At 58.8% G+C, this 22,658-nt stretch overlaps 2 protein-coding genes across 4 annotated transcripts in view; one reads left to right on the forward strand and one right to left on the reverse strand.

The window, feature by feature from the left end:
• Nucleotides 1-5,881: 5,881 nt before the first annotated feature.
• On the reverse strand, nucleotides 5,882-8,048 carry LOC141567329 (uncharacterized). 2 transcript variants are annotated; one of them, XM_074314029.2, is made up of 3 exons: nucleotides 7,672-8,048; nucleotides 6,395-7,133; nucleotides 5,882-6,001 (listed from the first exon to the last, which is right to left on the reverse strand). In XM_074314029.2, exons 1-2 carry the CDS (start codon nucleotides 7,914-7,916, stop codon nucleotides 6,413-6,415), a joined length of 966 nt encoding a protein of 321 aa, XP_074170130.1. In that variant the 5' UTR covers nucleotides 7,917-8,048; the 3' UTR covers nucleotides 5,882-6,001; nucleotides 6,395-6,412. The 2 variants fall into 2 exon arrangements, with proteins under 2 accessions (XP_074170130.1, XP_074170129.1); XM_074314028.2 differs by lacking the exon at nucleotides 5,882-6,001 and having other exon boundaries at nucleotides 6,267-7,133.
• Nucleotides 8,049-8,431: 383 nt separating this feature from the next.
• The window catches only part of INTS1 (integrator complex subunit 1), a 29,868-nt gene continuing 15,641 nt past the window's right edge, over nucleotides 8,432-22,658 (forward strand). Inside the window, exons 1-18 of one of the 2 annotated variants that reach the window (XM_074314027.2) lie at nucleotides 8,432-8,757; nucleotides 9,300-9,590; nucleotides 12,002-12,198; nucleotides 12,319-12,456; nucleotides 12,728-12,887; nucleotides 13,033-13,138; nucleotides 13,255-13,441; nucleotides 13,836-13,981; nucleotides 14,064-14,205; nucleotides 15,018-15,194; nucleotides 15,729-15,837; nucleotides 16,143-16,263; nucleotides 16,678-16,755; nucleotides 17,285-17,442; nucleotides 18,153-18,249; nucleotides 20,892-20,983; nucleotides 21,182-21,242; nucleotides 22,261-22,458. In XM_074314027.2, coding sequence (XP_074170128.1) covers nucleotides 8,700-8,757; nucleotides 9,300-9,590; nucleotides 12,002-12,198; nucleotides 12,319-12,456; nucleotides 12,728-12,887; nucleotides 13,033-13,138; nucleotides 13,255-13,441; nucleotides 13,836-13,981; nucleotides 14,064-14,205; nucleotides 15,018-15,194; nucleotides 15,729-15,837; nucleotides 16,143-16,263; nucleotides 16,678-16,755; nucleotides 17,285-17,442; nucleotides 18,153-18,249; nucleotides 20,892-20,983; nucleotides 21,182-21,242; nucleotides 22,261-22,458 — 2,516 coding nt within the window. In that variant the 5' untranslated portion in view covers nucleotides 8,432-8,699. Of the gene's footprint in view, nucleotides 8,758-9,299; nucleotides 9,591-12,001; nucleotides 12,199-12,318; nucleotides 12,457-12,727; nucleotides 12,888-13,032; nucleotides 13,139-13,254; nucleotides 13,442-13,835; nucleotides 13,982-14,063; nucleotides 14,206-15,017; nucleotides 15,195-15,728; nucleotides 15,838-16,142; nucleotides 16,264-16,677; nucleotides 16,756-17,284; nucleotides 17,443-18,068; nucleotides 18,250-20,891; nucleotides 20,984-21,181; nucleotides 21,243-22,260; nucleotides 22,459-22,658 lie in introns of both variants that reach the window. The other variant, XM_074314026.2, reaches the window with a different exon arrangement.

The following is a 22,658-nucleotide window of genomic DNA, read 5'->3' on the forward strand; positions in this document are numbered from 1 at the left end:
AGAAACCACTGAGCTGTCATTGTTAAGGACCAAGCTAAATACAGTGCAGGACAGAAACATTTTAAGAAATCAAAACAACAAAGACCAAAAAAAAGTGAAAAGAAAAATAATAAGTAAACTGGGACACCGTGGGTGTGGTGGAGTACTATGCAGCCGTGAATAAGGAACGCAGCCGATTTTTCCTGTACACAGACAAGGAAGGCTTTGCTGCGCTGTAAATGAAAAGGCAAGGTTGTATAAGGTGCTCCTTTAGTAAGGAAGGGACGGAGATAGAAACGTGTATTTGTGTTTGTCTTGACCTGCAAGAGGAAGGTAAACAAGCTGGGAGGTAAACAAGCTGATAAAAAAGGGTTGCCTTTGGTGGGTGGGGTTGGGAGAGAGATGAGACTTCTTTGTGTAAACCTCTTTATGTTGTTTTGCTTTGACTGCTGGACTGTGTAAGTGTATTACCTGTTCAAAACTATAAAGTTAAGTTAAAAATGAAATAAAATAAAAGGAACCACGCAGGACTGTTGTGAGGATTCAGTTTCAAAACAGCCGTGAAGACCTCCACGCGGTGCCTGGCCGGCCTTGATAAATGGCCCCCTTTATTACAGCTTTATGGCAGCGGCAGCTGTGGTTCTGCCCGATAAGCTCCCCTCTTCACTAGGGAGAGTCCTGTGGCGGGCAGGGCCTGAAACTGGGGTAGACCGGGATCTGCCTGCCCTACCACACAGCTGTGCAGGGCTGCTTCCTGGGGAGGGGCCTGGGGCATGCTGTGAGGGGCAGGGCCCCTCCCTCTCTCCTGAGAGGTGGAGGTGGGCAGTGCCCTGGGTGGACTAAGGTGGCCCTGGCCGAGGTCCAGGGAAAGAGGGGGACGCTGAGGCTCTGAGTTCAATTACAATGCAGGGAAGGAGAGACACAGGGACTAGCTCTAGCCCTGAGGGGGCAGCTGGTCTCCCTGAAGAAGCCCCCGGCAGTCACTACCCAAGGGCCCCCACAAAAACCCCCAGGTTTGGGGGGTTGGAACCTTGGACAGGCCAGACTTGGGGACATCCTGCCACACGCTCCCCCATGGGCAGGCAAGAACAGCTGTCTAGGAGCTGAGGGGGCCAGCCCATGCACCCCACGCCCCGCAAGGGTCAGCCTGCAGACGGATGTTTGCTGACCATAGAACAGATGACTTGTGTTCTGCTCTGCCTGTCCCTTGTCCAGCTCTGCCCATGCCCACCCTTTGAGGATAAGGAACAAGCCTTGGAGGGACAAGCACTTGCCCAGGCGAGTGGCACATGCTGGCTGAGCAGAGGCGGGCCACACCTCCGCCTGGACAGTGCCCTGGAGTGTGGGTGTCCAGCCCGGTACCCTGCAGCCAGGGCCCTGCAGGCTGGGGCCTCTGCCAGGAAGCAGCTGATGGCCACGGTGGGGGTTTTCAGGGGATGGTGGGAGCCCCTGTCTGCTTGCCCCCACCTGGCTTCTGGGGTGAAGGAGATGGTCGACTTGGGGAGCAGCCAGGCATGAAAGCACCGGTCTGGAAATGGTCTTTCTTCCTCCAGCAGAGGGGAAAGGGGCCCCTCCACATGTAAAATCTGGGAAAGGGGCAGGGGCCCCGCAGAGGGAGGAAGCAGAATGGGGCTTCCAAAGCACCCTCTGCCCTTGGCCAGCCTGTGGCCCTGGGTGGGCCAGGGCCCATCTCTGAGCCTGCCTCTGCATCCCTCTGCCGGAAAGAGGGTTGACTGACGATCAGACGGGGAAGCTGCCAAACGAAAAGGCTGTCATTGTCACAGTCATCATTACTGTACTTTTTATTATTAAGACAGTTGATTTCTGTTCACAATTGGAGAGCAATTCGGTCAAGATTCCTGAAGAAAATGCTTCTCCTCACCCCTCCCTTATTCCCAGGATGGCAGCCATGTCCTCTCTGTGAAGCACACCCCCAGGCAAAGTCCCTGCTGCTCCAGTTAATATGTACAGTCCATCAGCTGCCAGCAGGCCTGCTGGAGAGGGCACGTCTGCAGCCGCCACCCCAACCTGGGGCCATAGCCCGCATATTACATGACTGCAACGTGAGAGCTTGGTTCCATTTTCCAGGTGGGCACCTGAGACCCAGGTAATTGCGCAAGGCCACCAGTGTCCCACTCAGACACTCATTGCTTTCTCTAAGTGCCTGTGACCAAACTCCTGTGAATTACAGAGGAGGGGTGGGTCAGCTGGGGAGCCCAAACCATCCCCCTCCACCTGGACAGCTCACCAGGGGCCTCTGGGGCGGGGTAGACGTGTATTCTGCACATAAACACGCCATTCTTGCCTATGGAGCTTAGAGACGGTCTAGGGCTGTGGTTATCATCCAGGGGTGACTTGTCCCCCAAGGAACATTTGGCAAAGTCTGGAAACATTCTTGATTGTCACAACTTGGGGCAGGGATTGCTCCTGGCATCTAGTGGGTGGAGGCCAGGGATGCTGGTAGACATCCCACAGAGCACAGGACGGCCCATAAAACACAGAGTCACCCAACACAGAATGTGAGTGGTGCTGTGCTTGCGAAACTGCTCTCAGGAAATGCAAGTCACGACGTCACAGCCGCCTTCCCCCCACCCCAAACAGCAACAATGATATTAGTAGCTGTCAATTTTGTGAATTTTGAATTGCTTCTGTGCGCCGGACACTGGGTGAGGTACTTAGCATGCACTCATTACAATCATCTGAAGACGCCAGCAAGACAGCACTGTCACCTCCAAGGTAAGGAGGATGAGAGAACCAGGATGGCCTGGCGATTTGTCTGCAGGTGACATCGGGTTCAAGGGAATGGCCTGTGCACAGGTATCTTTTCTGGTCTTAGTTGTAATCTCCCCAAACCGAAACAACCCACATGTCCACCAGCTTGTGGGCGTGGCTTGTTACCGGATATTTGTGGTCTGTTGCAGGCCAATAGCCAAGTCACCATGCTGTTATGACTGTAGTGCGCTGTTTTCCAGAGATGGCTGTCACAGTGTTATCCACCAAGAGGTCGAGTGTGTGTGGCCGTGAACTTGGCCAGATCTTTATGACAGCCTTGGCCAACAGAGGACAGCAGAAGTGCCATCAAGGCTAGGTCATGAAAGGAATGGGTTGGTTTTTCCAAACACCAACTGGGTGTCCTACAATTCAGTCCAATTCTGCCACTAACCCAAGCGTCTGCACAGTCCCCACAGGTCAAGGGCTCAGTCCCCCAAGACAGTTCCCACAACTTCAGGTGCCATCTCAGGTCCTGGAGCCCAGGTTACCAGCACTTCTGCCTGTCTAAGTACAAACTCGAGCGTTTCCGTGATCCCCCATCTCAGGCTCAATAACTCACTAGAACAAATCACAGAACTCAGGGAAGCGTGGACTTAGGGTACAAGTCAACAATCTGCAGGTGGAAGAGATGCTAGAACAAGGCAAAGGTGTAGAGGGACACAGAACTTTATGTCCCCCCACCCCACCCCTGGGGAACCACCCTTCCAGCACCTCCGTGTGTTCACCAACCGGAAGCTCTTTGAAGGTCTTGTTCAAGAGTTTTCATCCCAGTGTTATTACATGGGCATGACTGATTTAAGCCGCTGGCCACTGGTGATGAACTCAATCTCCAGCCACCTCCCCTCCAGGTCTGCACGTGGGACTGAAAGTTCCAACCCTCTAATCATGGTTAGGTCCTCCGGTGACAGGCCCCCAACCTGGAGCTCCCTGGAGGCCCCCTCCCCAGCCACCTTGTCAGCAGAACCTCAGGCATGGGTGGGAGGCACTCAATCTGGAAACGTGCTCCCATCACCCTCATCGCTCAGGAAATGCCCAGGGTTTTAGGAGCTCTGTGCCAGGAACCAGGACAAAGACCAGATACCTCTGTGTTGTTGTGTTGTACTGCACGACAACGCAGATTCTGCCTGGCTCTGTCCCTCAGCCTCCTGCTCTGGGAACCCAGTGCTATGCTGTGAGGAAGTCCAAGTGACACGCTGGTGGCCCTGCTATGGCCCCTGCACGGCTAGCACAGCCTCCAGCCCCAGCCACCACCCATCTGCAACTGTGTGCTAGACCCCACAGGAGTCGCCCAGCTGACCTGTCAACCCTGGGCCATGACAGGTCACAGCACAGGACCTCTGTGAATAATGGAGCTTGTAAACAACTGATATATGTCAAATGACTTGATGTTAGATCTCTGCAAATCGGACACTCCTCTCTCTCCACTGGCCTTTCCTCAGCCTGAGACTCATCTAGACCAATCCCACCTGGGAAAAGTTGCCCCTGACCACAGTTTCTGAGCCAAAAGTCAGGACACTGATGTAGTGTGAGTGGGTGGTGGCAATTCTCAGTGAAAAACACTGACTGGGAACCACGAGTAGGACCTGGGTTGGATTTCTGGGATATTTATTTATTTACTTTTAAGGCAAGTGCATGAGGATATTTTTCTAATTTCAAACATAGTATACGCTCTTTGCAGGAAACCTGAACAAGCTAAAACAAGGAAACAAAATCCTCTGTAGCAGCCCCATCCCTTCCCCACAACAGTGTTGGGGACATTTTGATCGTGTGTAGGGACAGTGAGACAGAAGAGGTAAAATCAGGTCGTCCCAGTGCCCTACCCGAGAGCTGCTTGCCTGAGCCTAACTGAACAGAAAGGGAAACTGAGGCCCAAGGGGTTTGGCCCCACCGTGGGGGCACAGGTGTCAGTGGGAGGGAATGTCTCCCACCCAGTCAGCTTGTGCCCAGCACATCCCAGGCCTGGAAGTCCTGTCTTGGAGGGAGCGAGCCACAGTTTTTCCCACAGCAGCACACCTGGGGGGCAGGTGAGGTGCTGGCGCCCTAATCCTGCTTCCTGAGCTTCACATCTCCAAACATTTGGGGTGCGGGTCGTCGAAAACTGGAGGACTCAGGGCCTCTTGGGGTCAGAGACCTTAGGTCCACCCCCTGCGAAGCAGTCTTCCTGCTCTCGCTTGCTCCCTTCCCGTGATGGGGGACTCATTTCCTCGTGAGCCGGCCTGGTCTATTTTCAGACAATTGTTGGAAAGCACTTCCCCGCCTCCAGCCAGAGGCTGCCTTGCTGGAGCTTCCGTTCAGCCGCCAGGGTCCTGGGCACTGGCCCATGAGAAGTCATTGTCCCCTCCCCCTGCTCTGGCCGGGAGCCTCAGCACAGTGGCATCTCCTGGGCAGATTCCAGTGGTGACACCGCACCTCCCCTCCCCCCCAATGCTCATCAACAGAGGAAATTCTAGAAACTTCCATTTGAATGTAGATGGGTCTCCACGTTCCCGCCCAGGAAGGGGCATCTGAGTCCTGATAACTGCTGACTCACTGCTTTGAAACTGTCACTGAGCTGATGTGGGGCTTCCAGCACGGGTGAAGCAGTTACTAAATTTAGGGGACGAGGTAGTTGGGAGATGACCAGCCGCACAAGGCACCCTGCGGTTGTTCCCCCAGAGTCCCCCACCTTACCCCCACTCCCCCCAGTGCTGGGAAGTGCCAGGCCTGGGCTGGGCAGGGACACCTGACCCGCGCAGGGAGGCCTGGGCCCAGGCCACGCAGGTGGGAGCAGCTGCTTCCTGGCCCAGAAGCCGTTAGACCCAAGCAGCTGCAGACCTGCCACGTCACCCATCTCCCCTTGGGGGCCTGGGGCAAGTCCTTGCTCACTCTGTCCCACCCTGCTGGCTGCTCCAGTCTGCTCTCTACTGCAGGAACTCCCTCCTTCCACCAGCAGTGAGGGGGAGCCCACCACACAGTCAGTAGGCCAAGGTGGGGGGGAAGGTTCTCACTGTGGCTGGGGGGTCACAGCAAAGACGACCAGGGACGGTGGGGGTCCGAGGCCTGATACTCCCCTCCACGCCGGACCGAGGACCTAGTTCCTAACAATTATGGCTCCTGTATGGGACCTTCCGGGCTGAAGGCTTCACACTCATCCTTCCCTCATCCCGCCCACATCTACTGAGTGTGGCAGGGCCTCTGGGCCCAGCAGGCGACGGGCAGACCAGGTACGGCTGGTGGCTCACTGGTGGCTTACGTTGGGCAGGGAGGCAGGCTGTAAAGAAAGAGACAAATAAGGGAGTAACAGGATCCCAGGGGTGGCAGTGTTCTAAAAGAAGGTGTCCAGTGGGGGCTGGGGCCGTGGTTACGGGGACAGGGCAAGAGGAAGGCCAGGCAGGGCGAAGGGGCCATGGGAGTGCCTGAGGGTCCTGACACAGGAACAGCATGAGGACAGGCCCTGAGATGAGCAAAATGCAGGTTCCAGAAACTGCAACAAGACCATGGTGCTGGGACAGGACAGCGAGAGGAAGGGAGGCAGGTCCCAGGCCTAGGGTCCTTGGTGCAGAGCTGCAAGCACCCACACGGACCCTCAGGATGGACCTTATTTGGAAATCGGGTCTTTGTACATCATAAGGATTGAGGTTGTCCTGGATTAGAGTGGGCCTACCTCCAATGACAAGGGTCCTTATGAGAGCCGGAAAAGGAGACACACACACCGAAGGGAGATGGCCCTGTGACAATGATGGAGGCAGGAAAGACAGTTCCCTAGAGCCTCTGCAGGGAGTGCCCTGCAACACCTCGTCTCAAGCTGAATCAGGCCACCTGGCCTGGGGTGCGGTACAGCCACCCCAGGGAGCTCACACAGGAGGCGTCTGGGGGAGCCTTGGTGTCCCCCACGAACTGCAGCTACTGAGGCCCCTCGCTGCCCTTCCTCCTTCCTGGGCTGGCTAGGCTGACCCCTCAGGGGAAGCAGTCCTCCAGAGCTGCTAGCGAAGTGTCCATCTGACCCCACGCCCTCTGACTGCCATACCCAGACCCAAGCATCCAGGCTTCTCTGGGCTTTGCTCTGCCAGCTGGTCCTAGGGAGGCACTGCCCCTGAGCACAGCAAATGTCAATGACAGAGGGGCCAGCAGACAAGAATCCACTGCCTGCTGGGGTGGGGCAGCCTGAGGGCTTCACGGAGGATGGGACGTAGCTGGGAGGCTGGGCTTTGAAGGATGAGGAGGAGATTGTCCAGTGAGAAAGAGCAGAGAAAGCCAGCCAAGGAGGGGCCAGCACAGGCAGAGCACCGGCCGCCGCACTGCCTGACTTGTCCTGGGCAGGGGAGGCTGGGACCTCAGCGGCCGGCCGTGGGAGGGAAGATCCCGTGACAGCCCCACCGGACAAGTGCACTCTTCTTCTTTTCCTAGTGGAAACAATTCACATAATTGCGATACTGAAACAGAGTGAATGGATGGCATGCATGGCCCACCCTCCCCGTCACCTCGGGAACCACTGGGTGTATTTCTTTCCAGAATTTGTTTACTTTTAGATAGAGGCGGTCACTTTCTACACACTAGTCCATAGCGAGCTTTTCTGCTGGCCGTGGACTGTGTTGCTCCATCACGGAAAAGTTGTTTGGTCCTTTTGCAGCAGCTTCTGAGAAGAGCGCTGACGGGATGCCCCGTGGCTACACTGACAGTCCAGGTTGCTGCACACCTGACTTTGGCCATTACCAGCCAGCAGACACAGCTGGTCCAGCGCATGGACAATGAGCACTTTTTGTGAGTTCTCATCTGATCTCCGCCCCGTTCCCTCTGCTCCCTCCAAAGCTCAGCTTGCCCCCACTGCCAGCAGTCACTCAACACGATGTTTCACAGCTTTAACCCATGCCCAGTGCCGTTTACCTATGCCAGCTGCCTTTCTGCAGCGCGTGATCTGTTAGGAATGTGCTATGTCTTTACCTGCATCCGTCTCCTTTCACGCGGGCTTCAGCTGTTAGGGAGCCCTCAGGGCTTCCCCACAAGGAGGTCACCCAGCAAGTGGCCAGGCTGCAGGCAGGGCTGTTGCTCTCAGTTCCTTGTTCCTGGTGGGGAGGTGGACTACAGCCAGAAGCCCCAGGACTGCTGAGAAGCTCTAGGATGGGTGGGACCCTTAGCACAGGAGGGCATGAGCGTCTCCGTGAGCATGGAGCCCCCGGCCTCTGCATCGGGAGCCTTGGTGACTATGACAATGACCCACTGTGCAGGCCAGGACGCCGAGTCTCTGATTAGGGCCTGGCCTCCATGCCCCGAGGACGGGCTGGAGTTGGCAGGCCCCTCCTGCTCTTCTGCACTGTGCCCACTCCTGGTCCCTGGGCTCCCTCCTAGCCTCCCACCTTAGGGACCCCAGAACCTGCCCTTTGACCCATAAATGGGAGAGCAGGACTCTGGAGGACCAGCACGTGTGTATTTGAACCCCGATGCCACCCTTCCTAGCCGTGTTTCCTTGGGCACGTCACTAAATCACGTCATCCTCACCTGCAGAAAGAGGGTGACAGCTGCCTCCTCTCTGGATAGACACAAGCGGCAGCGAGGCCCCGCCGACCTCCCGTCGCCAGAGGGCGCTGCAGGCACCGCGCAGGCGACGTGGCCCATTTCACCGCTCCGCCCGCCCTCCTCTCGCTGCGCTGTTTTGCTTCCGGTTATCCCGGAAGTCGGGTCTCTGAGGTCGGTTTCCGGTTCCGGGGCGGCCGGGGTGGTGGTGGGGCGCTGGGTACCGTGGGCCACTTGTAGGAGATCGGCGGCAGCCGGCGAGATCGGCTCTCCCGGCGGATCCGAGGCGGCGCTCACGCAGCCCGTCCGGACTCGCTCCGTCCGGCGGGGCCCGTTCGCCCCCAGGCCCCGAGCGTCAGAGGAACGAATGAATGAGCGCGCAAGTGGAATGAGCCTCGGCGCTGGTCCTCTCCCGGTGACGCGTCCGCAGCGAGGAGCGGCGAGGGGAAGGGGCCGGAATGAACCGAGCCAAGCCCACCACCGTGCGCAGGCCCAGCGCTGCGGCCAAGCCGTCAGGTGCGCGGCTCCCACCTGCGGCGGGCGGCGGGGGCGTAGTTGCTCCCCGGCCACCGTTTTTCCGGAATCGGGGTCGCCTGGCCCTCGGTCCGGGGCGGCTCTCTGGGTCCCAGGGAGAGTTGGGGCCGCTGTGGCTGCCTCCAGGACACTGCTGGGCTCGTCCTGCATCCCAGGCAGTAAAGCAGCTGAAGGAGCTCCCGGGCCCGGAGGCGGCGGCCGCACCGGCGCAGTGGTGTCCGGGCAGGCGAGCCCGCCGGCCTCTCGCTAGCTGAGCTCCCTGTGCCTTGTTTTCCTCTGTAAAGGGAGAGGAACGATGCCCCTCTCAGACGTTGAAGATGCAGCAAACACGCGCATCAGACATGGCCTGGCTTGTAGTGAACATGGTGTGCGTGACTGTCAGCATCGCCGTGACTGTCACACTAGTCCCAGCTCTGCTGTGGACGTGCTGGGGGACTTGTTTCTGCTCCTCTGAAACAGCGGGAGGTTGGATTCACCTCAACCGACATGTAAAGGTGCACATTTCTCACCTCCCTCCTCTGCAGGGCACCCTCCACCAGGAGACTTCATAGCTCTGGGCTCAAAGGGTCAGGCCAATGACTCGAAAACGGCGTCGACCCTGCTGAAGCCCGCCCCTTCCGGCCTGCCTTCCGAGCGCAAGCGGGACGCTGCGGCCGCTCTGGCCGGTGCCTCGGCTCTGACTGGCCTCACCAAACGCCCCAAACTCTCCTCTACACCCCCTCTGAGTGCCCTGGGGCGCCTGGCTGAGGCTGCAGTGGCAGAAAAACGCGCTATCTCTCCCTCGATTAAAGAACCATCTGTGGTCCCAATTGAAGGTAAGGTTGGTCCCTGGACTTCCCAGAGAATGTTTCCCACACCTTGTCAGCCCAGCAGGGCTGCAGTGAAGGCCCATTCCAGGCTTCGTGCTGTAAGGCTAGCAGGTTCTTGGAGAATGGAGAACAGGGGTCATCTGCGAGTTTGTTCTTCACGGTGCTCCTCGCACAGGGGACTTTACCCCACGTGTGCTTCCAAATTCTGGGACAGGGATGAGGAACGTGACCGGGGCAAGAGCAGAGGGCAGGGACTGGGTCTGGGGCCCAAATGTGCTGCTGCTGCGTGGCAGGAGCAGGCATGGACGTTGGGCGCGTCACGGCTCCGGCCTCAGTGGCCTTCTCTGGGAGGCTGGCTCCTTAAAGTTGAGCAGACCAAGCACATGGCAGTGCGTCATCACTGGGACGTGTTGTACCATTGGGTTGTCTCCCCTTTGGGGAGGAGCTGCTGTGAGAGTCGATGCAGATGGCCAGCAGCTGTACCCCGGGAATGGGCTGGTTCCTCTGGTTCAGTTGTCCGTCGGACGTGTTTGTTGGCCCCTCCTTTGTGGCAGACTGTTCTGAGCACAGGATACGCGGTGCCGAGGTTGACCGGGTGCTGTTCGCTCGGGCTGTGTGTCCTAGTGAGCTCCTCTCTACCTGGGATGAGGAGGTTTGCTTTCCTTTTTCCTTTCACCCCAGACACAAACAACGAAAAGTTTACCACCCTCGTTTTTTTCCTTTAGCCAAAAAGGTATTAATACAACATTAAAGGAAAATCTGAAACGTACCTTGATCCTGTTGTTTACATGAAGCTTCTGGTTCTGCACACGTCTGAAACTGCCTCTGCTTCTCTGCCTCCTTCACATTGATTATTTCTGGTGACCCCATGATGTCCTATAGATCAGATCTGTTAGGTATGTAGCCGGTCCCAGGTGTTCAGGAATAGGTACTTAGCTGACAGCTTTGGGAGAGAGAAGGCTCATCAGGAAGTTGTAACGTGACATTGGCCTTGAAGGATTGATTAGATTTTCAGAGGCAGTCAGGGATGTTGGAGCAGAAACCACTAAACAGAGGCCTGTGTCCTGGAGGTGGAACTGTGCTCAGGGCACCGGCTCGTGGAGGCAGCACGCAGAGCAGTGGCGACAGCACTGGGAGCCCCGAGGGCGTGCAGAGTCGAGGATACAGCTGGGACTGTGCTTTGGGAATGAGTCCAGCGGCAGCTGCCTCCAACCATGACCTTCGATTCAGGGGCCTTAACCTGTGCGGCCAGTGCTGATGAAGACTGAGCCCTTACGGGGCTGAGGTCCAACTCAGGCCACAGCTCTTTGAGTTACTACCTGTGCTTGTTATTCCTTCCGTAAAAGGTGGTTTTGAAAATTAAATAAAATATGGTTATTAAAAACATTCTGAACGATAACATACTTCACAAACATCTTTAGAAAGCAAAAGGCTGTTTATCATGTTTGGCATTTGGAATGTCTTCAAGGCAGGATCTGCCGTAATTCTAGTCCATCCGTCCGTCTGTCCCGCGCATTTGTCTTTTCTTCCTGGCATCTGGAAAGCATTCAGTGACTGTTTCTGGGTGTCCTTGGTGCAGTGAAGTTAGAAATCAGTAACAATACCTCCCTCCACATGTTTGGATATTGAGAAGCATAGTCTCAAAAAACTCTTGGGTCAGAGGAGATAAAATGAAAATTAGAAAATGTCCAAAACTGAACAGAAATAAGTGCCATGTAAAGGGCATGTGAGACAGAGCCGAGGCACTTCTGAGAGGGCCTTAGAGAAGCATGTGCTGGCTGGTAACTAGGGGAGGCCGATGACCAAGTAGCCAGATGAAGTAAGACAGCAAATGCATGAAACCCAAAGAAAGTGCAAGGAAGGAATATTAGAGGAGAGTAGAGGGTGAGAGCATCCTCTATCTAGAGGGTCAGAGGCCAGGACCAAAGGGGGCCCTTTGCAAGGACTGTTGAAACAGAAGAGCCTCTGGGGCTAGGTCCAGAAAGAGGGAAGGCAGGATAAACGTGTTAGGAAGAGACGACCAAAGAAGCAGTGCAGCTGAAGGGAAAAGTCAGCCATGAACAGCATTGTGCCAATTAATTTGAAAACTTAGGAAAAAATAAATGTGTTGTGGGACCAGGTAACTCCGGGTAGCCGTGCGGGACGCAGCAACGGGGGCCTGGAGGTGGCAGGGCACCCGGGGCCATAGGGCTCTACCTGTGCGTGGCCACCATGGCCTTCATCATTGGTGTGAACTGGGCACACCGGCGGTGGCTGGCACTGCTGTAGCACCGCCGTGGAGGCAGCCAGCTGTGGCACAGCCCTGAGACCCTCACTTGCTGTGCTGGTGGCTGCCCCGTTGTCCTAGGGCTCGGGGGCGGGGTGGGACCCTGATGGGCAGTCTCTGCTTGTGACTGACGGGCCATGTGTACCGGTAGTTCCACCCCCAGTGCTGCTGGACGAGATTGAGGCTGCCGAGTTGGAGGGCAATGATGACAGGATCGAGGGGGTGCTGTGTGGGGCCGTGAAGCAGCTGAAAGTCACCCGGGCCAAGCCAGACAGCACCCTGTACCTGAGCCTCATGTACCTGGCCAAAATCAAGCCCAACATCTTTGCCACGGAAGGTGTCATCGAGGTGAGGGCTGGGCGTCCCCTCCTCTGTCCTGGGAAGGGATGAGCAGAGCCGGATAGTCCTCCGGCCTGTGTCCCTGTCCCTCTCCCTGGCCTCCCCTGCGACATGCGCTGTCCCTTGCAGGCTCTGTGCAGCCTCCTGCGGCGGGACGCCTCCATCAACTTCAAGGCCAAGGGGAACAGCCTGGTGTCCGTGCTGGCCTGTAACCTCCTCATGGCCGCGTACGAGGAGGACGAGAACTGGCCCGAGATCTTCGTCAAGGTGAGTCTGCCTCCCTGGGGGGGGGGGCCTGTGGGACCCTGGGAGGGAAAGACGCAAACGGTGCGTTCTCTCGGGGCTGTCTGCCTGGTGGCCCTGCACATCCTGTCGCCTGCACTGGCCGCTGGGGGCTTCCTGGGAGTCCCTCCAGGCAACTGGGAGTGTTCAGGGCTCCTTACCACAGCCCAGCGGGAAGCAGGCCCCAGCCCTCGAGCACCGGGGCAGGCAGAAGCGAGCTGCCTGCAGGGCCTGGAGGTCGGCTTCCTCACGGCAGGTGTACATAGAGGACTCCTTGGGGGAGAGGATCTGGGTGGACAGCCCGCACTGCAAGACGTTCGTGGACAACATCCAGACGGCGTTTCACACCAAAATGCCCCCCAAGAGCGTGCTCCTGCAGGGGGAGGCGGCGCGCAGCGGAGGGGACCTCAGTGCTGGTGAGAGGAGCCAGCCGGGTGGGGCGGGACGGGAGTCTGCAGCAAGACGGGAGGCCTGGGTCACCTCCCGCCACAGAGCCCAAGTGGGGGAGCGGTGCCCACGGGACGGCCGGGTGCATGTGTCCACGAGTCCCCCGCTCTGCAGGGAGCAGCCCTCACCCTTCCCTCACTGAGGAGGACGACAGCCAGACAGAGCTCCTGATTGCTGAGGAGAAGCTGAGCCCCGAGCAGGAGGGCCAGCTCATGCCCAGGTTGGCACCGGCGAGGCTCCCTCCGGCGGGCGTGGCCCGTGGCTGGGAGGCGGGGGTGGGCCCCCGGGGAGGGCCTGCCTTCCTGCTCCGTCCTCCTCCATCCTTCCCTGGCCTAGGTATGAAGACCTCGCAGACAGCGTGGAGGAGTATGTGCTGGACATGCTCCGGGACCAGCTCAACCGGCGCCAGCCCATCGACAACGTGTCGCGGAACCTGCTGCGGCTGCTCACATCCACCTGCGGGTACAAGGAAGTGCGGCTGATGGCTGTGCAGAGGCTGGAGATGTGGCTACAGAACCCCAAGGTGAGGGCGTGGGACACAGGGTGAGGATGCATGGGGCTCCAAGGGGAGGGTGTGTGGAACCCCAAGATGAGGGCGTACAGAACCCCAGGGCGAGGGCGCGTGGAACCCCAAGATGAGGGCGTACAGAACCCCAGGGCGAGGGCGCGTGGAACCCCAAGATGAGGGCGTACAGAACCCCAGGGCGAGGGCGCGTGGAACCCCAAGATGTGGGCGTACAGAACCCCAGGGCCAGGAAGTGTGGAACCCCAAGGTGAGGGCATATGGAACCCCAGCGCGAGGGCGCGTGGAACCCCAAAGTGAGGGCATGTGGAACCCCAGGGCGAGGGCAGGGCATGCCGGGACGAGGGTGCAGGGCCCGCCTGTGGCCCGTCTGAGAGCTGCTCGGTCCCTGCAGCTGACGCGGCCAGCCCAGGACCTGCTCATGTCCGTGTGCATGAACTGCAGCACGCACAGCGCCGAGGACATGGACGTCGTCTCCCACCTGATCAAGATCCGCCTCAAGCCCAAGGTGCTGCTCAACCACTACATGCTGTGTGTCAGGTGCGGTGGGCAGGGTGCAGGGTGGGGGTGGCTGTGGGCGGCCCAGACTGTGCTGGGTCCCATTTGCATGGCTCGTGTGCAGGGAGCTGCTGAATGCCCACAAGGACAACCTGGGCACCACCATCAAGTTCGTCATCTTCAACGAGCTGTCCAACGCCCGGAACCCGAACAACATGCAGGTCCTGTACACCGTCCTGCAGCACAGCTCGGAGCTGGCGCCCAAGGTGGGCTCTGCGGGCAGCGCCGGCGCTGGGCGGGCTCCGGCCTGCAGTGCCCGCCTGCAGTCAGCTTGCAGAGGCACGCGTGACGGTGGCTGCGCTGCCCGCTGTGTGGGGGGAGGCGCTTGGGGGGCTGTGCCAGTGAGCTCCAAGCACCACGCCTGCCGTGCAGTCGGTCCCAGGGCTGTCTGCAGGCTTCTGTGTTGCCCTCCTGGCGCTGCCGCTGCGCCTGGCCATGAGTCCCTTGTCCCCGGCGTCCCTTCTGAAGAGAGCTGAGAACAGCAGCCCGTTGTTACCACAAGCCAGGCTTTGAAATGGCTCGGGTGTGTGAAATGTCGTGTCCACACAGTGCCAGCCCTCGCAGTCAGCCCTGTCGCTTGTAGCACCCGTTAAGGGAAAGTCGTGGTTCAGTCGTCCGGGTGGAGGTTGGGGTGTGGCAGGCCGGGCCAGTGTGTTCGTTCGTCCCTATGGCTTGCGTGCCTGGCAGCCAGTGTCTGTTGACACATATGTCCCCTCGTTTCACAGGCACTAGGTCCCCACAGGCCAGCTGCCAGGAGAGTAGTAAGAGCAATCCTGCTCTCAACAGAGCACGGCCCATGCAGCGGGCAGGCTCGTGCCCATTGTCTGGGGACAGGTCAGCCTGTGAACATGCTGCCTGTGTCAGAAAGGCCGGCACAGGAACCTTTCCAGCAGGGCTCTGGGGAGGCTGCTTGTAGGACCCAGCAGGTCCTGATGGCAGGTGTGGGCCAGGGCAGGGTGGAGGCTGGTGGCGACTGGCACACCCCAGCAGCGCCCAGTTTGGTCTCTGTCTGCCCCAGTTCCTGGCCATGGTGTTCCAGGACCTGCTCACCAGCAAGGACGACTACCTGCGGGCCTCGCGAGCCCTGCTCCGTGAAATCATCAAACAGACGAAGCACGAGATCAACTTCCAGGCCTTCTGCCTCGGCCTCATGCAGGAGCGCAAGGAGCCCCAGTACCTGGACATGGAGTTCAAGGTGCGCGGCTGCCCCTCGTGCCCTGTGCAGTGCGCTGGGCTCTGCGTGGCGCCCCATGTGGGCAGCGGTCAGTCCCAGACGTCAGCGGGGCTCTGTCCTGTGAGAGGCCCAGGGGAGTCAGTAGCCGCCGGGCTGGGCGTGGAGGTGGGGTCAGAGTGGTGTCCGGCAGAGCCAGGGGAGCCAAAAGGACTGAGAGAAAGCCAGGGTGACGCCGACGGTCTGCCCTGGGTAGGTTTTGGAGTGCGGGAGGGGGCGGTAGAATCGGCCCGGTTGTGGGGGCCTCCAACGCCACACAGGTAAGTTGGCAGAGCGCCAGTGGGGGCGTGCTCCTTGGGGTGGTGGCTTTGTCAGCTCTGTTGGCTGAACCTCCTGTGGCCTGTCCTGGTCTTGCTGCCATCAGGCTCTCGGCCTCCTCCTCCTTCCTGGCTCTCCTGGCACGGTGGTCCCCAGACACTCCAGCCCAGCTGCCTGTGTGTGGGGGCGTGGGTGACGCCTCTGGGGCACAAATGCTGCTGAGCCAGGCTGTGCTTGCAGGAGCGGTTCGTGGTCCACATCACTGACGTGCTGGCCGTGTCCATGATGCTGGGCATCACGGCCCAGGTGAAGGAGGCTGGCATCGCCTGGGACAAAGGAGAGAAGAAGAGTAAGGACCCAGGCCCGGTGGCAGTAGGCGCTCCCGGGGCAGCAGGCCGTGCCCAGGGCCCAAGCAGAGGGCAGGAGCAGGGTGGCCCCACAGCACAGCTCCCAGAGACTAAGGGAGCTTCCGGAAGCGGCTCCGTCTCGTGTCTTTTGTCCCCCTCTGTGACCCACAGATGGTTTAGAGATGGGGCTGTGCCCAGTGCCTCGTGGCGCCCAGGCCTCCTTGTGCCCAGCCCTGGACTGGACGCTGAGAGGTTTGTTGCCCCAAGCTGCCTGCAGACACACAGTAATCTTGCTTGAACCTTTCAGACCTTGAGGTGCTGCGGTCCTTCCAGAACCAGATCGCCGCGATCCAGCGGGACGCAGTCTGGTGGCTGCACACGGTCGTGCCCTCCATCAGCAAACTCGCCCCCAAGGACTACGTGCACTGGTACGGGCCCAGCATTGCGTGGCACTCGTGGCCCTAGAGAAAGACCAGCAGCCGCTTCCCTAGGCTGGCTGACAAGTGACAAGGCTCCCCGAGCACAAGCCTGTGACCCCAGAGGTGGCCACTGGCTAACCCCAGCCTCATGGGAGCCACAGCAGGGCCATCCTGTGCTGTGGGAGCCGCAGGCAGGGCTTCCTTGTCCAGTGGAGGTGCGGTCCTGTCTGGCTGAGGCTGGTGCTTAAGAGATGCTGCTGCTCTCACCTCTGCCAGTCCCCTGCCTTGCCAGGGGGAGGGGTGGAGGCTGGAGGCTCCAGAAGGTGCCCTGGGATCGCAGGCCTCAGGGTAGGCAACTCCTGAGCCGGGGACGTGTCTGTCACCTGGGCACCCACACCTGATGCCCTCTCTGCCTCCCTGCAGCCTCCACAAGGTGCTGTTCACAGAGCAGCCGGAGACCTACTACAAGTGGGACAACTGGCCACCTGAAAGTGACCGCAAGTGAGCAGGCCTGCCGCCGTGGCTCCTGTGTGCATGGGTGGGGCCGCTCCAGGAAGGAGCCGCCTGCCCGGTCCTGCCTCGCAGACCCTGGTGTGCGTGGTGTCTGCACAGTGACCTCCACTCCCCCAGGCTCAGCCCGCGCCCTGCAGCGCAAGTGACACCCCAGCGACTCCCCACACCACTCCCTTCCTTGTTTCCAGGCAGCTGCACACACACGTCCTTCCTCCCTTGGCCAGTGTCATGGCTGTGCCTCCCCGAGCCCAGGGCTACCCTGCCCCGCGCGTCCCACCTTTGGATTCTGCTGCCTAGTGCCTGTTCCCGCTCTTCCCCCCCCATCAGTCTGGCCTGTGCGCCCCCTGGCCTGAGCCCTCTGAGGGCCGGGCACCTCCCCACGTTCCTCCTCAGGATGGGGAGGCTGTCCAGAGAGGCTTCAGAGCAAGTCACCGTGGGAGGGGGTGGGTGGTGGCCCCGCCTCCGCCCTGGTGCTTGGCGCAGGCCCCGCCCAGCCCCGCCCTCCGCCCCCCCGCAGCTTCTTCCTCCGCCTGTGCTCCGAGGTGCCCATCCTGGAGGATACACTGATGCGCATCCTGGTCATCGGGCTGTCCCGGGAGCTCCCGCTGGGCCCCGCGGACGCCATGGAGCTTGCTGACCACCTGGTGAAGCGAGCTGCGGCCGTGCAGGCGGACGGTAAGGGTCCCTCAGGGCTTTGTCCTGGCCCCTGCGGGTGACGGCCTTGCGCTGCCACGGTCCACTCCCCCCGCACCCCTGTGGAAGCCATGTGGGCACCCAGCTGGCCTGCACTGGGCTGGGCCTGCGTCCGTCTGCCCGGTCTTGAGTTGGCACTGCTTTAGTCCTTCGGTGGCTTCTGGGACCCGTCCTGGGACTGGCACACACCCTCCTATCGCGGGCGCTTCTGTCTGCCCCTCCTTTCACGGGCCGCTGCTGCTGTCTTGACTACAGCACCCCTGCTTTTAGAACGTGGCTGCCATCCCCGTGGGCCAGGATCTGACCCTTGGCCGCGGGGGCGCCGCCCACAGTGATCAGGGCTGCTGTCCTCCCCACCGCCTGCCACGCCGGCGCTTCTGCTCCGGACACCCCGTGCGTCCTCACGTCCCTCCCCTTCCTGTGCCCGCTGTGTTGCTCTCCTAACGGTCCTGCTTGCTCTCTAAAACCAGCTCAAACACCAAGTGAAAACTTGCCTCAGTTTCCCTAGGCTGGCTCAACAGCTGCTCTCACATTCCTTGCTGGGGCACGCTGGTCACATTTCATCTTCTCTCGTTGTGGCGACGTCAGTCTCTCCCCTCCTCCCCCAGCTTCTGGAGGGCAAGGCCCCCATCTCCTCTCTGACTCCTGTGCCCTGGTGTCCACTGAACGGGCTTGTGGACCTTGCGTTTCAGATGTGGAAGTGCTGAAGGTGGAGAGGGTGCAGCTGCTCGATGCTGTTCTGAACCTGTGCACCTATCACCACCCGGACAACATCCAGCTTCCTCCAGGGTAAGGCCCGGCCGCAAGGCCCAGGGGTGGCTGCCCCATCCTGGCTCCCATGGGACGGCTCTTGGTGGCCTGTCCAGCGAGTGACTGAGGCCTGTGTTCCCGCCGTCACTTGGGTTTTAGTGATTCTCCTGTCCTCCCGTTTGCTGTCTCGTGTTCATCAGCAGTCACACCTTATCCATCTTTGAGACAACACTGGGCTTGTACTGTTCTCTTAACCCCTTTATTGAGATGTAATTCTCAGATGCTCCACTCATTTAAAGTGTGTGATTCGGCGTGTTCAGTGCACACACAGGGTTGTGCAGCCATCGCCACCACGGAATTTCAGAACATTTCCTCCTACAAGACGTGTTGTCATTAGCTGTCACTCCCCATGCCCGCCCCCCACAGCCCTTAGCAGCCACTCATCTACTCTGTCCCTCCAGATTTGACGTTTTTGGACATTTTATGTAAATAGTCATGAAATACATGGTCTTTTGCGTCTGACCTCTTTCTCTGAGCGTCACCCACACTGTAGTGAGAGTCAGCGCTTCAGTCCTTTGTGGCTGAATAGCACCCCTCATGTGGACAGAACGGACACTTTTTTTATCCGTTCTTCCGATGATGCACTTGGGTCGTTTCCACCATTTGACTTGTTAACAGTGCTGCCGAGAATGTTCATGTAGAAGTTCTGTGTGGACACCTGCTTTCGGTCCTCCGGGGAGTACAATTGCTGGGTCACACGTTGCACTTTGGAGGACTCGCCACTGTCCTGTCCTGTTCCAGCAGTAACGGCGGAGGGCCCAGTTTGTCCACATCCTCCCCAGTGCTTCTCTTCTTTCCTGGAGCCGTCCTAGTGGGTGACGGGCATCCCCACCAGCTTTTGGGGTTTCCGTTTCTCTAATCACCGATGACGCTGCGCATCTTTTCACATCCTCTTGGCCATCTGTGTGTCTTCTTTGGAGAAGTGTCTGTCCACGTCCTTTGAACATTTTAAATGGGGTGTTTTCAATCTTTGTTGTTGGATGGTAAGCGTTCTTATTGAAAGTGTTCTGGGTACCAGGCCCTCATGAGATCTGTAATGAGCAGCTATTTCCCCCAACGTGGGGGTTGTCTTTCCACTCTCTTGATTGTGCCCTTGGAGGCACGAGAATTTAATGACTTTGATAAAGTCCAATTTAATCTATTTTTCTTTGGTTTCTTGTGCTTTTGTGTCTTACTTAAGAGACCATTGCCTAGTTCTGGGTCATGACGATTTACGCCTGTGTTTTTTTTCTAAGAGTTTTATAGTTTTGGTTCTTACATTCTGGTCTTGGATCCATCTTGAGTTCACTTTGCATACAGAGTGAGGCAGGGGTCCAGACTCGGGGAAGTGCAGTTGCCCCAGCCCGTTCACTGGAAGTCTTCCTTCTCCCTCTGATCCTATTGCACCTGGTCAGACACCGCTAACTGTAACCCGTGGGTTTATTTGTGGAGTCCCGCTTTTACTGCGCTGACCTCTTGAAGCATAAGAATTCCACCTCCGGTGAGGCCGGCTTCTCTCTCTTGGCTGTTTGGGCTTTGGTGTCTCACGTAGGAAACCACTGCCTCACCTAAAGTCACAAAGATATACTGTTTTTCTCCTAGGAATGTTACAGTGCTTGCTCTTGACGTTTAGGACTCTCACCCATTTTGAGCTGATCTTTGCGTGTGGTGCGAGGTGCAGGTCCAACTCCCTTGTTATGTGGACGCCCCGCTGCCCCAGCACCAGGAGTGAAAAGCTCCTTTTTCCTGCGGAAGGTCTGGCAGCCTTGCTGACCATACTGTGTGGGTCTGTTTCTGGGTTCTCAGTGCTAGTCCATTAACCTGTCGTCTGTCCTTACGCCAGTGCCCCGTCCCCATTCCTGTACCTCAGTGCTGAGTTTGAATTGGGAAGTATGAGCTGTCCAACTCTGCTTTTCCAAGACTGTCTGGCTGTTCTGGGGCCTAGCTTGTCAGTTCCCACAAAGAAGCCACCTTTGAGGAAGGCTCGCATTGATGACAGGTCATTTGAGGACTGTTGCCCGGTTCTTGTGGGTTTTATTAGAAAAGTAAGTCTTGCAGGCCCTCTGTTGGATTTCCTTTTTGCGGCTGTTCTAGTGCAGTTTGTCTCCTTGTTGCTGCTTTTCGGCCTGATCGTCTTCACTTGGCAGCCCGTTTGCGTCTCCCTCCAAGCCCGCACCTCAGGTTCACGTCATTCTCTAACAGCTCTGTCCACTTTCTCACCGGAAAGGGCTGCACTTGCATCATTCGTGACTTTTAAATGTTATCACATTACACGTTGATGGATTCGGGGCTTGTTTCAGGTTTCCTGACACAGAACAAGTATGAGAACTACCCATTACTGAGCATTTGTTACTTTGCCTTGTTCCCATTTCACAGATGGGAGACCGAGGCTTAGTCAGAGCTCAGAGCTGGAGGTGGGCATGGGCACAGAGCCCCAGTGCTGGACTCTGAGCCATGTCGTGGTTCCAACGTGCACTTACTGGGGGCACAGGCATTGCTGGAGGATCGGCTCTAAGGAGGGCACAAATCCCAATGTTACGATCTTCAAAGTAGTTGTCGAGTTGGTCCATCACTGAATCATGATGCCACCTGGCCTGGGCCTCTATGCCCTGAGGCTGAGCTATGGGCCCCCTGCGTTTCAGGTATCAGCCTCCGAACCTCGCCATCTCCACCCTCTACTGGAAGGCGTGGCCCCTCCTGCTGGTCGTTGCTGCATTCAACCCAGAGAATATCGGTGAGAGCCTCTGGCCAGCGCAGGTCACCTTGGCCAAGCATTGACATCTCTTCCTTTGGGCATCTTGCTTGTCAGGACCTGGAGTAGAGCCTGGCTGAGGACTGGATGACGAGCTGGGAAGAGGGGCCCCAGAGGCCAGTGGGGAGCTGTGCGGGGATGCTGTGTCTTAGCCGTCACCTGCTGTCTCCTTGCCCCTAGGCCTGGCCGCCTGGGAGGAGTACCCCACGCTGAAGATGCTCATGGAAATGGTGATGACCAAGTACGTCAGCACACGCTGCTGGGACAGGCTGCCCGGGGCGGGCTAGGCCACGCTGTGCCGAGAAGCAGAGCGCAGGCCAGGCCCCTGGCTGCCCTGGAGCCTGAGCTCAGCTGCCTCTTGGGCTCCCGTTACCGTGGGCTGGAGTTTGGGAACCTGAGCTACAGAGCTTCCTTCTGCTCCCCTTGCTGGGGGCAGTGAGGCTGCGGGGCCCTGGGCCATCCCGAGCAGCACTTGGTGAGACGGACGGGTGGTGTGGTGCCAGGAGTGACAGAGCAGAGCCGTCAGGAGCCGCATGGGATTTGGCAGATCGCGACAAGGGACCCAGTGGTCAGGGTGGTTTTCACAGGGGCAGATGTGAGAGCTGCTGGTGAACCTCGTCTGCACGCAGCGGGCATGGGGTCCCACCGCAGCCTGAGCGCCAGGTGCCACACGTAGTGTGGCCCCCTCGCTGCCACCTTGCGTGCTCGCGCCTCAGGAGCTGACAGAGCAGCTCGCGTGGCCCAGGCCGGACACGGGCCTGTGTGTGCACATGAGGGAGGCTCTGGCCTGTGTGGGAGTCCGGTGCATAGGACACACTGCTCCCGTCACACCTGTGAAGGGTTGTCCTGTGGCTGACAGTGGACTGACAGTGGCCTTAAGGACAAACCTGGGACGCGTGGGCATCACAGGAAGGCAAATTCGATTTTAGAATATGGGACAGGAGACTGCTCTGGCAGCAGTGGGCCGGTCCAGGGATGCCCTGTGTGTGCTGGGCCCACTGCCTGTGGGAAGGGGTTCCCGTGTGGAGTGTCCTGGACCACAGCTCTGGGTTCAGGATTCTGACAGCAGTCGGGCCTAGTTGTGGAGGTAGCTAGCAGACTGTCGTGGGGACGAGCAGGTAGCCAGGCATGGGCTCTGAAGAACGCTGAGCCCCTCACAGATGTCTGACTTTGCTGGCACTGCTGAAGCTGGGTGGCAGGGGGCAGCCCTGAGCGCCTCTGATGGCACAGTACCAAGCTCCTCCCTGTCTGGTCCCCAGTAATTACTCCTACCCCCCATGTACCCTGACGGACGAGGAGACCCGCACAGAGATGATTAATCGGGAGCTGCAGATCTCTCAGCGGGAGAAGCAGGAAATCCTGGCGTTCGAGGGGCATCTGGCAGCTGCTTCCACCAAGCAGACCATCACCGAGAACAGCAGCCTCCTTCTGTCTCAGCTCACCAGCCTGGACCCCCAGTATGTACTGGACCCCCAGCCCTCCGGCCGCTTTGAACCGGGGTGATGGGTCACACGCGTTGGTGGGTGGGAATGGGCAGGATGCCTGGAGCAGCCAGCCCGGGCCACTGTCCTGGGTCTCCTTAGAGCCCGGCTTTGGTGAGGCTGAGCACTCAGCAGCAGGTGTCAGCAGGGATCTGCTCCTGGGCAGGAGGCAGGCG

Source organism: Rhinolophus sinicus, chromosome 5 (assembly GCF_057876585.1).
Source record: "Rhinolophus sinicus isolate RSI-liver-muscle chromosome 5, RSI-T2T, whole genome shotgun sequence".
Classification (NCBI taxonomy): domain Eukaryota; kingdom Metazoa; phylum Chordata; class Mammalia; order Chiroptera; family Rhinolophidae; genus Rhinolophus; species Rhinolophus sinicus.

What these genes read in the sequence shown, in the direction of transcription:
- LOC141567329 (XM_074314029.2), bottom strand. Translation starts at nt 7,916, where the DNA reads ATGCAGAGGCCGGGGGCTCCATGCTCACGGAGACGCTCATGCCCTCCT. An exon ending in GTGAAAGGAGACGGATGCAG is followed by an intron (nt 7,134 to 7,671) that starts GTAAAGACATAG and finishes TGTTTCCACTAG; the next exon opens with GAAAAGAAGAAGAGTGCACT.